At 39.4% G+C, this 11,460-nt stretch overlaps 1 protein-coding gene across 1 annotated transcript; it reads left to right on the forward strand.

Annotated features, from left to right (window-relative positions):
* The first annotated feature begins 7,709 nt into the window (after window positions 1-7,709).
* On the forward strand, window positions 7,710-10,865 carry LOC147616667 (malate dehydrogenase). Its single transcript, XM_086777735.1, has 7 exons — window positions 7,710-7,913; window positions 8,361-8,519; window positions 8,720-8,895; window positions 9,221-9,498; window positions 9,767-9,902; window positions 9,990-10,101; window positions 10,507-10,865. Exons 1-7 carry the CDS (start codon window positions 7,871-7,873, stop codon window positions 10,602-10,604), a joined length of 1,002 nt encoding a protein of 333 aa, XP_086633861.1. The 5' UTR covers window positions 7,710-7,870; the 3' UTR covers window positions 10,605-10,865.
* Window positions 10,866-11,460: the final 595 nt, after the last annotated feature.

An 11,460-nucleotide genomic window follows, 5' to 3' on the forward strand; every position in this document is an offset into this window, starting at 1 on the left:
ATTTTGTGCAAGGTAAAACCTATCCACACCCCTTTGTACACCTAAAATTTGGTCTTCAAGAGTTGCAAACCTTTCATCCATCTTGTCCACCATTTGATGCATCAACTTGGTATTCTCATTTCCTTGACGCACAATCTCACTACTAATGTAGAGCACCTTCTTTTGGGCATCTCTTTGTGCATCGGTGAGAGCAATCCTTAACATATCCAAAGTGATGTTCCCCAATGATATTTGATCATGTCCACTAGTGTGTACCGGTATTCCTTCATTCACTATTTGCCCACTAATGTCATGTAGAGGTACCCTTTCTTGTTGCATTGCCCTTGAGTTTTGCCCATGTTCAATAATGGAATGTGGTGCCAAATTTTGTCCATGTGGATCCTCACCTAATGGAGCATCACTTACATGTACCATGTCATCACATGAACCACTTCATTGGCATCATCTTAAACTTGGTTCTCTTCCACGGGCACTTATGCTTGAGCTTTCAATGGACTTCCACGGTTTGCCATGCTACCAAGTGGTTAGGATAGAAAATGACAACCAAATTCGGAGTTCTTTAGCTTTCCCCATTCGTCTTTATTAGAGGAACACTCGTATCACCCTGAATCACCACTTTGAGCACCCCCTATACCTCTCTGTTTTGACTTTTAGCTAAAAGTCAACTATGTGAGGTTGACCACCCAAACGGTAACGGAATTGAGAACATGTTAGCTCATTTGGAAGCTCTTAGGTAGTGCTCTTAATCTATGTAAACACCTTGAATTCAGTCCGCACTGGTGTCCAAATCAACCACTTGACATCTTGTTAGATTTGCCTTAAGATGCCCTTTCAAGGCTTCCCAATGCCCTTGAGAGATCTTGAGTGGTTTGGGACTGAATTGCACTTTTATATTGACTGCAGAGTGTAGGAAAATCACAAAAATTTGGCCATAATCTCCCCGCAATGCAGACCAAATCTCAATCATAATCCACTAGCATTTGCCCAATGTTCAACCCTGATATAATGTCCCAAGTAATCACCATCAAAAGCGTACACTTTCCCATGCAACTCTTATTCTTTGATCATTACTAAGTGTCCATGGCATGCTCAATCAAGTAACATTTGGCTTCCATAGCCTCAGCATGCTTGCAATGTAGTCGAGTTGTGTGGTGTCGAAGGAGCGCTTTATGCTTGCCGATCTCCTGGCTAAGCCTTCCCACCCTCGTACCTAGTCCGAATCTAGGCACAAGTTGGGGCCAAGTCTTCACATCCACCAATGTACCTAATCCCCCTCCTTACCGCTTTTCCAAAAGCACTCATGGCAAGGAGAGTTCATGCCATGCTCCCCTCAAGCCTCTCCTCCAATGCCCAAGGAACCTTCACAAGCATACTAGATGCTAGGAATTAAAGTGAGAGTATAAGTGAGGTGTATGTGGATTTAACTTCAAAAGAGAAGGTAGGAGCACTTACAATGTGTTTAGCATGACTCATGCTATTTTCATATTATCCATTAGAACAATGAGCATGTACTCATGCTTTCCTTCAATCATCCAAAGTAGCTCCGATACACCAAATCACATCAAAACAACATCCAAATAGCATCCAACACCATGTGAATCACAAGGCATATGATTTTCAAGGATTAGCTTCAAGTAAAGGCTCCCAAGAGTAATGCAATCATGAGCTCATGTAGGCACATGCATGTGCTTGCTTTGGGCCAAGCTTTGGCACTAATATCAAGCCATAATTCACTGTTTTCTCATGGATGGCACTTCAATCTTTTGCCTTTACTCCATAGCCATCATTCATGAGCAATACAATCATCCAAATAGCATTGAAAACCATACAAAGGCCTCCAAAACCTCATGGGAATACCATCATTGAATGTAGCATGCACATGAGTGAAGCATTGGCAATCAAAAGCTTCAATCAATGGTATTCAAAGAGTTTGAAACAAAGTTTTCAAAGAGCTTGAAACCATAGTGTTCAAAGAGCTTGAAATATAACCTTACAATGTTTTAATCAATGGCATTCAAAGGAATAAACAAAGCCCTTACTTCACAAGATGTGTGAAGAAGACATAGGTTGATCATTGCCTTTGCTTGTCATGATGAAGGTGTTGAAGATGTGAGTCGAAATTGCACTTCACATAGTCGAATCAATGAAGAAAGTGCACAATTCCTCACGACCATCCACACGTAACATTTGCCAAGAAATTCAACATTATTAAGCCTATTAAGCTTCATAAGCTTCATAAGCTTCTTATGCATCTAATTAGGCTTCAACCCTCACGAAAACGCGTAGCATGTGGCCCGACGACAGCGCATAGTCCTTCACAACAGAGAAAATCATGAAGAAATGTCCCAAACAAGCTTATCCTACCCTCCCCAAGTTCCAAACCAAGCACATCTCTCTATTTTGGCTCGAAAAGAAGGCAAAAATCAACAAATGGCAACCAATAGATCTGCCTTCAAATGGCCATCAAACTGAACATGGAAGGGCTCTTTGTGAAGATGAAGGTGATACACATCAAAACCCTAAGTGAATGCTACCCAATGGCTATGGATTGAAGCCCTATTCTCTCCAAGATCAAACATGAGGAAGAGAAGGGAAAAGCATAAATGTTTTGATTAAGGAAATTAATCATGAGTAGCAATAAATTTTTCCCAAATTTGGTCATGCCATTTAAATTTTGGAGCAGCTACCCCAAAGTTTTGTCCATAGTGACCCATAGCCCCCAAAAACTTAGAACAAATCAAAATTCAAGGAAATTTCCAGCATCCCAAAATCATCATGCTCCATTTCTTGATCAAGAAATCAAGAAAATCAAGAAAATTTCCAAGAAGCTCAAGAAAGATCAAGAAAATCAAGAATTTTCAAGAAACTCCCAAATTTTCTTGAATCTAAGATGGAAATGGATCAAAGACAAGGCTCTGATACCACTGTAATGATGGGGAGAAAGAGAAAGAGAATGCACTCATAATGGAGTACCACATGCACTCATGATGGAGTACCACATGCACTTAAGGGAGTACCACCATAGCCATGGAAGCTTGCAGCTCCAAGAAGTGAGAGAAAGAAAGAGAATGCACTCATAATGGAGTACCACATGCACTCAAGGGAGTACCACCATAGCCATGGAAGCTTGGAGCTCCAAGAAGTATGACTTGATTAGTCAAATGATTAGATGCCCCTAATACAATTTGTTCACATATATACTTGTCCACCTTTTCACACTTAGTAATGTTGGGCCCCCATACTTGCCAGGCCATATCCATGCCCATGGGCTTCCCTTGTGTTCAAAACCAAGCCCCCTTCATTACACTTGCTTTCTCAGCCAAACAAAAATTTGAAATCAGGACAAGACTGCTCAAGCTTTTCTCCTTACATTAGTACAGACACATCTAAAGGAGACAAGTGTCTCAATTTCCATTCTTTTGAAGGCTTGCTCCATTTTATATAGAAAAGAGTGTAACTTTGAGAATAAGCTGAGCATATTGTTTTTACCTGAAGGTTAAATCCTTTTGTTATTCATGACCCAAAGGTCAAAAGCATTTCATTCTCTTTTTTACAATTCTTTGGAAAGGGACTTGTACCACTCACGGTTGGAATGTTACGAGGCTTGTAGGGTTTTTAAACTATTTTCATAATCTTTTTGAAATTAATTAAATCAAGTCTACAAAGGATTAGGCATACCTTTGAATTTGGAATTTCTTCAAAATTATATTTTGGGGTTTAAACCTTTAAGATGTCCTTGTACTTGCCACCACTAAAACAAGGTCTCTCTCCAAGTATAAACTTAACTCACATCAATTATTTGATTAAATTGAGTAGAAAGAAGTTGATAAAGAAAATATAGAAGAGGTGAACGTAAAAAACTGAACACTTGAACAAAAAAGACAAGAATAGAAAATACTTATCACACAAGACAAACCATTGGGTTTAATCTCCCCTCCTATGCATGAGACTCTCTCCATATACGACAAGACACCTATCCTATTTACACCTTTGTGCCTTCCACCATAAACTTGGTTTATGTGCACTTACAATTTAAATGTCCACTCCCATACACACAAGGGGAAGATAAAATATATACATCAAAATCATGGTGTATGATGGCTGTAAAATAACCATATGAACTAATAATCCAAGATGGCACAAAATAGGATCCTCCACATGCGACACACTCACACTACTTATCACCTATCTCACAAATGTAAACATATAAGTTGTTCTAATTAATTGTTACATCTCAATAACTAATCCCAATGATAGGCACAAACACACACATTTACCACTTGCACCTTGTGCAACCTTTAAACAATTTGCTTGCACATTCGACTTAGAGGTTGGTTCCTGCACACATATTACTCGAGCATATATTCTTTCTAAAATATTGAGCTTAAAAAATTTAATAAATTTTGGTAACAATTTCGGTAGCAATAATTTTATTAACTAACACCATAGTCCTTCTCTTTGTTCTACATAGCCCACTTAGCCTATGCATGACTAAGAGTATGACTAAGTAACATACTAATCTCTCCCGTCATTTGACTCTTAAGACGACATGTCTCTTTACCATCTTTCAATATCTACATGGTATGTGTGTCATAGTCAATATTGGGATTATGTTGTGTCTCCAAGACTCACCTAAACTGATATCTACCCTCTTGCTTGAAAGAAGCATAGTCCTCGTTATCCTCGATCATGTGCATCTTATTAGCCACGTTATTCTTCTTCTTTTCTCAAAAATCTTTATAGCAATGTGGCCTTCTTTATTGCATTTGTAACACTTAATCACGCAAGGCTTGAAATTATTCCTGTTAAACTCATTATTAATGTCAACCTTCCTAATATTGTTACAATTGTTTTTTACAATGTTGTTCTTGAACTTGTTAACGAATGGTTTGGAAAAGAATCCAGGGCTATGGGGTTTATACACATGATGCTTAGGTGGTTTGTAATCCTTTGGAATAGCATTTTTGGTTCACAATTCATCACTAGAGAGATAGTAGAGCTAAGGGAATGAGGATGAACATGTTAACCTCTGCTCTAAACAAAACTCAAACCAACTATGAATAGTAAAGAGATAGTAGAGTTGAGGGAATGAGGTTAACCTCAGCTATACTGATAAATCTCAAACTAGCTTATGAATTTCCTATTATGCTTGCTCCTCATGTACCTTCTCTATCTCTTGAAGTTAAAGAAGTATTTGCCTAAATTTATTAATATAAGCAAAAATAATCTCTTTCTATATGTTTCTCTATGCCCTGAAGCTTAAAAAATGTTTGCCTAAATTTATCAACATAAGAAGAAACAATCTCTTTCTCTAACTAGCAAAGTATATCCCACTGTTGTCTAGCTCTAGCTTTGTATTGTGGTGGTTAAAAGGTTTTCTTAATGAGCCTTTAGGAAGCTTACCAAGTGTCGAGTTTGTGTCTACTCTTCTTTTAGTAACATTTCACCATCATAAACTCTCCACTTTCTAGCACACTCTCTAGTTGCTAGAGTGGGTTTGCGTCTAGTAACATTTCACCATAAAGCATCACTCTGCACTTGTTGCTAGTGGATTTGTGTCTACTCTTCTTAGTAACATCTCACCATAAAGTTCCACTCTCCACTTGCTAGTGACTTTGCGTCTACTCTTCTTAGTAACTTTAACCATAAAGTGCCACTCTCCACTTGCTAGTGAATTTGTGTCTACTCTTCTTAATTAGTAACTTTAACCATAAAGCGTCACTCTCCACTGCTAGTGGATTTGTGTCTACTCTTCTTAGTAACATCTCACGATAAAGTGTGACTCTCCACTTGTGCTAGTGGGTTTACATCTACTCTTCTTAGTAACATTTCACTATAAAGTGGCACTTGCTAGCGCTCTCTTTTGGAAAAATGCTCTTCTAAAAAGTAATCATCAAGCCAAAGAAATTCCAACTCGTGCATCTTTCTTCCCATCACATTTTGGGAAGTGAAAGCTTATTTTACTCTCCTTCTTGGAAGCTTGTTCCTAAAGAGTTGCTTTGCCAACCCTACTGATGTGGTCTTCTTCAGAATCAAATAGTAAGCATGTCTTCTACTCCTCTTTCTATGAGTAAGATTTGCTTTGATGGCTCTATGGATGTGGTCTTCTTTGTAATTCGATATTCAGCATGTCTACTTACTCTACGAGTAAAATGGTGTGCTAGTTCCCTTTTCAATTCCTTTGCTAGCTACTTGTGCATATAATGCATTAAGTTGGTCTTGATAGTGTGTGGTTGCAGATTGTACACCATGGTAGCAAGAATTTACAAGAGCATAAGAGAGAGAGTTGAATAAAAGTGCAAAAAGTAAATGAAAAAAGAGAAATTTTTAGATTGTATGCCATGGTAGCAAGAATTTAAGAGAGAAAAAGAGAAGTGTAGAAGAATACATGTCAAAAGGGGAAAATTTCCTCAACTGTCACTTGAAGCAAAGGAAAGAAATTTGACACCTCACCTTGAGTCCAAAAATATAATGTATATTGTAATTCACACAAGGTTGATGGACAAGATGGTTGGTAGCACTTTTAGTTGTAAAATAAGCATTGTAGAGAATTGGAAACATGGAAACCACAACTATTTTCTTTGTATATTGTAGTCTCCAAAATTTTCCTTTGCAGGAACCACCTCTCCCTCTTGTGGAAAAGGGCAAAATTTTGGGCTTTGGACACTTGAAAAAGATCAATATGGCTATGTGAATTATGTAATATGCTTTGTGAGTTTGATGGTTTTACGTTATACTTGGAGTAAAGGTCATGTTACAGTTTGGTTTTAGCTATAATAACCTTGAAATTTCCTAGATTTTCTATATATCACTTTCGACCTTCAAAATTAAAGTTGTTTTTTTATCTTGAGAGATTATTATGCACACACCCTAGGCGAGTCTTGCCCTTGCCTCCATTGTTTTATAGCAGCTCACGAGTGTAGTGAGAGGGAATTGAATTGAGACACTGACTAGAAAATTTGAAAGCCCTATGCGCACTGCACTACAAAGTTCGTGGATTTTCTCTTTTTGGAAGGAATAAGATGACAACCTAACAAAAAGTACAAGGACAAACCGAATAGACCTAGTCAAAGGGGTAGCACACCAATTTAGTAAGGAGGGCCACACGAGTGCTTAAAAAAGGTTTTTTTTTTAAATTTTGATTTAGAATACCATTTAAGTGCAAAACGTTTTTTTAGCACTGGTGAACCCAACCCTTACTAAGCATGGCTTTCCCAAAGAGCAGACACATGTAGTTTAGGTAGGGATGAAGAAGGCGTACTTTTGCTTGTTTCTCTCCTTTCAGGGTTGCATGGCAGGGTTCGGGACAAGGTGCTCGAGCATGCTCAGCTTTCGAAAAATCCGCCTCATCGTCTCGTGCGAGCAGAAGGGAAAATTACACCTGCATTTTAAAAAAAAAGGTAGTAATTGGACGAAATTATGAAGAAAATGTTTGCTCAGAATTGCATTTTTCTCTTCACGAGTGGTGGGAAGGATTCATGTCGGGTTCACTCAAAAATGTTTCCCGAGCTATGCTTCAGGGGAAAGCCATGTAGTTTGTAACCCTAAATGGGTGTGCCAGGCCTTTGACTAGGTCTACAGGGTATGTACTTCTTGTACTTTTTGTGAGATTGTAAGTTAATAGATTATTTATTGTCTACATTATATTGGAAATTTGTAGCGACATAAATATGTTTTAAATTAAGAATTTCAAAGGAAAATATGGCTATTCTCGACATTAAAGGGACGGCAACATTCGTTGCTGCTATTGCGGCAGCTGCATCGCCATAAGCACAGCCAGAATTTATCGTTTCAAACGCGTTCTTCTATAATTATCGCCAGCGTGCTCTCCTCATCCCAGTCTCTCCCCCCTTCCCCTCCGATTTCCGCCATGGCCAAGGAACCCGTTCGCGTCCTCGTCACCGGAGCTGCAGGTAAACCCCCCTCTTTTCCTTTGTTAATCTCGTTGTTAATCACAGGTTTAAGCGAAAGATTCACTCATGTTTCCGTCGCAAAACCCTGATCTTTTTTCTGTCATTAGTGTTGCTTTTCCCTAATCACCCTGATTATTGGGCTTTTTAAGGCTTAATCTGAAAATACTACTCTTTCACTCTCATCAATCGCCCGAATCGTGCTTCTTTGTGCGGCTAATATCAACAGTTTTCAGCAGATCTACCCCCTCGTAGACCACATCAACACTTTGCTACTGATTGTTTCGCTGATAGTTGAAAAGAGTTTATACATTGTTAAATCATCAATGAAGTAGGACCAAAGGCCTTCACACCCACTTCTCAAAAAGAGGATTAAAAACAGTTTATGATCTTGATTGAGATTTAATTCAGCTTGAAACGATTTTTAAACATTAATTCATGTATGTGCAGGGCAAATTGGCTATGCTTTGGTACCTATGATAGCCAGGGGTGTCATGCTAGGTCCAGATCAGCCCATCATCTTGCATATGCTGGATATCCCCCCGGCTGCTGAGTCCTTGAATGGAGTGAAGATGGAATTAATCGATGCAGCATTCCCTTTACTAAAGGGTAATGCATGCCATGCCTTTAATTGAAAGTTTTTGAACCATGCATGATGTCAGAGCCATAATGGTGTGACTGAATGCATCTTTAAATCTATGCATGCCTAAACATACATGAGAATATTTGAGTGATGTTAAAGGCTTATGATCATAAGAACTTTTGCGGCATGATTTTATGCATCACTAATGTAGGATTGGATATAGCAGGTGTTGTTGCTACCACGGATGTTGTGGAGGCTTGCAAAGGTGTAAACATTGCCATCATGGTTGGAGGTTTTCCCCGAAAGGAGGGAATGGAGAGGAAGGATGTTATGTCAAAAAATGTCTCAATTTACAAGTCACAAGCATCAGCTTTAGAAGAACATGCTGCAAGAGATGTGAAGGTAAGGCTCTTCTATAGTTGTGACATCTGAGAGAGTCATGTATGTTAGTTACATCTGAGAGAGTCATGTATGTTAGTACTTCATATAATTTTTTCTTGACCGGAGCATATTTGATTGGAATACATATATAGGTACAGGTACATATACATAGGTGTATCTATGTAATGTATGTGGGAGTGTAAGTAAAGTATGCATGCATATGTGATGTCTGTACATGTGTTTATGTATCTATAGGGTGTTTATATCCTTAGTATGTATATATACGTGATGTCTGTGTATGTGTATTGGGTGTTTATTTAGTTGATGTTTGTATTCCTTGCTCCAGGTTTTGGTAGTTGCGAACCCAGCGAATACAAATGCCCTTATCCTGAAGGAATTTGCACCTTCCATTCCTGAGAAGAATATCACATGCTTGACAAGACTGGATCACAACCGTGCGTTGGGTCAAATTGCAGAACGCCTCGGAGTCCAGGTCTCTACTGTCAAGAATGTCATTATCTGGGGTAACCACTCTTCAACACAGTATCCTGATGTGAATCATGCAGTCGTGAGCACTGAACACGGGGAGCAACCAGTGCAGAAACTGATCAGTGATGATACCTGGTACATAAAGCACACGCGCACGCTTGCATGCACAGTGGCACACACATCCATTTCAATGCATGACTAGACAGCAGTTCAAAGGGCTGTTTAAGTATGCCTACATGCATGTGCATCTTGCACACAGTGCAGACACACTTGTCTCAAGCGTGTATATAGATTCAGGGTTGTAAAGCTAGGTAGAACCAGGCAAGGGAGTATCAGTACACATTGTAGATTAGCCCATCTTTGCTAGTGGGTGAGTGACTGTTTGATGGTATTTTATGTTCAGGTTAAGTGGGGAGTTTATTTGCATTGTACAGCAGCGTGGTGCTGCGATAATCAAAGCTCGCAAGCTCTCAAGTGCCCTGTCGGCTGCAAGTTCAGCTTGTGATCATATTCGTGATTGGGTGCTTGGAACCCCCAAGGTAAGATAGCACTTTGTGAATGCTGCCTATGTGTACAAGTTGGACTAGAATAGCTTTCTTTGAAGCTCATATATGTTTCAATTGCAGGGAACATGGGTGTCCATGGGTGTCTATTCTGACGGGTCTTATGATGTCCCGCCTGGCTTAATATACTCCTACCCTGTTACTTGTGTCAATGGGGAATGGGCAATCGTGCAAGGTTGGTTTGTCTCCTTGTCTTGTTATATTGATCTTTCTTTGTTTAAATCAAGCTATTTTGAAAAAAGGAATGGGAAAAAAATAACAGGGATAGACAAGCAGACAGATGTGGGCATGCACATGTACATTTGTACACATTTGTGTGTTTGTATGAATGTACGTTTACTTGCATGTATGTGTGTGTCTGCATGCGCCTATGCAAATGTGCACGTGTACACACACACACACACACAATGTGAGGATGTGCGTTCTGTGCATGCGTGTGTGTGTGCTTATGTGCGCGTGTGCACACATATGCATGCTTGCGCACGTGTGTGTGTGTGTGTGTGTGTGTGTGTGTGTGTGTGAGAGAGAGAGAGAGAGAGAGAGAGCTGATATTGGAGATCTGTGAGTGGGTTTTGTCCAGGCCTCCCGATCAATGAGTTTTCAAGGGCAAAACTCAATGCAACAGCTGATGAACTTGTTGAAGAGAAAGCGATGGCATATTCTTGCATAACTAGCTAGGGCGTACCTTCATAAATTTGGGACGCTCAAACTGGGAGCCCTAATATTTTGGTAGTTATCAATTTTGTGCACAATAAAAGCATGGCAGGGTTGTGCAGGATGGACACAACACCCATCAGCTTAGCTGTTTTAAGTCCTTTGGAACAAATAATAAACTACCGAGACTTTATATTTGGTGAATGCAGTAGTTGGAATTGTAAGGTTGGAGGTGGATGTCGACAGAGTCCCACCTATTTCTTCTTGCAATCTATATCAATTTGATAGTGCCGTCCCTCTCAAGTCTTAACCCTCTATTGTAAGACTCACTTTATATGTAACAAGGAATCCTACGAAGGGGTAAAGGCACTGTTATCGTGACACTTTTCAATCCATATTGAGCGTGGCAACTCATATCTTTCAGTAAGGGTACATTTAGGCCATACATTTCACATTCGTAATCTTCCTGGCTTTCTTAACAATCCTTAAAATTGGCAACTTTTAAACCTTGATTGGTTAATACCAGGCCAAACTAGATACACAAGAAGATATAAAGGTTAGTTTAGCAGACTTTCTGAAACTAGTCCCAAGGAGGGTCACATTCGGTAAGTAGAGGGAATGCCCAGCTAGGTGTGAGCGTTCTTGGATATTGTCTTGTGAAATAGATAGCATGCCAACACTTAAGCAACAGACATTGCATCAAAGTAAGTAACAAAGCCAAAAGTAGAACTACACAATGATACCACTATTAGGGCTGCGAACAGGTTGAATCCCCCCTCAATATTGAGTATATTGTTGGTGTATTTTAATTTGTACAAAGTTCCAAGGGCTTGCTTGCTAGATAATCCAATGCAATGCAAGCATGAAGACAAGTTATCCA

The sequence above is a fragment of the Cibotium barometz genome, chromosome 38, assembly GCF_041138505.1.
Source record: "Cibotium barometz isolate CiBa-2024 chromosome 38, ASM4113850v1, whole genome shotgun sequence".
NCBI classification, from domain to species: domain Eukaryota; kingdom Viridiplantae; phylum Streptophyta; class Polypodiopsida; order Cyatheales; family Cibotiaceae; genus Cibotium; species Cibotium barometz.

Excerpts from the sequence above, each read along its gene's own strand:
- LOC147616667 (XM_086777735.1), top strand. The coding sequence starts at position 7,871 with ATGGCCAAGGAACCCGTTCGCGTCCTCGTCACCGGAGCTGCAG. Across the intron at positions 7,914-8,360 it reads CCTCGTCACCGGAGCTGCAG|GGCAAATTGGCTATGCTTTG; the intron begins GTAAACCCCCCT and ends ATGTATGTGCAG. Across the intron at positions 8,896-9,220 it reads ATGCTGCAAGAGATGTGAAG|GTTTTGGTAGTTGCGAACCC; the intron begins GTAAGGCTCTTC and ends TCCTTGCTCCAG.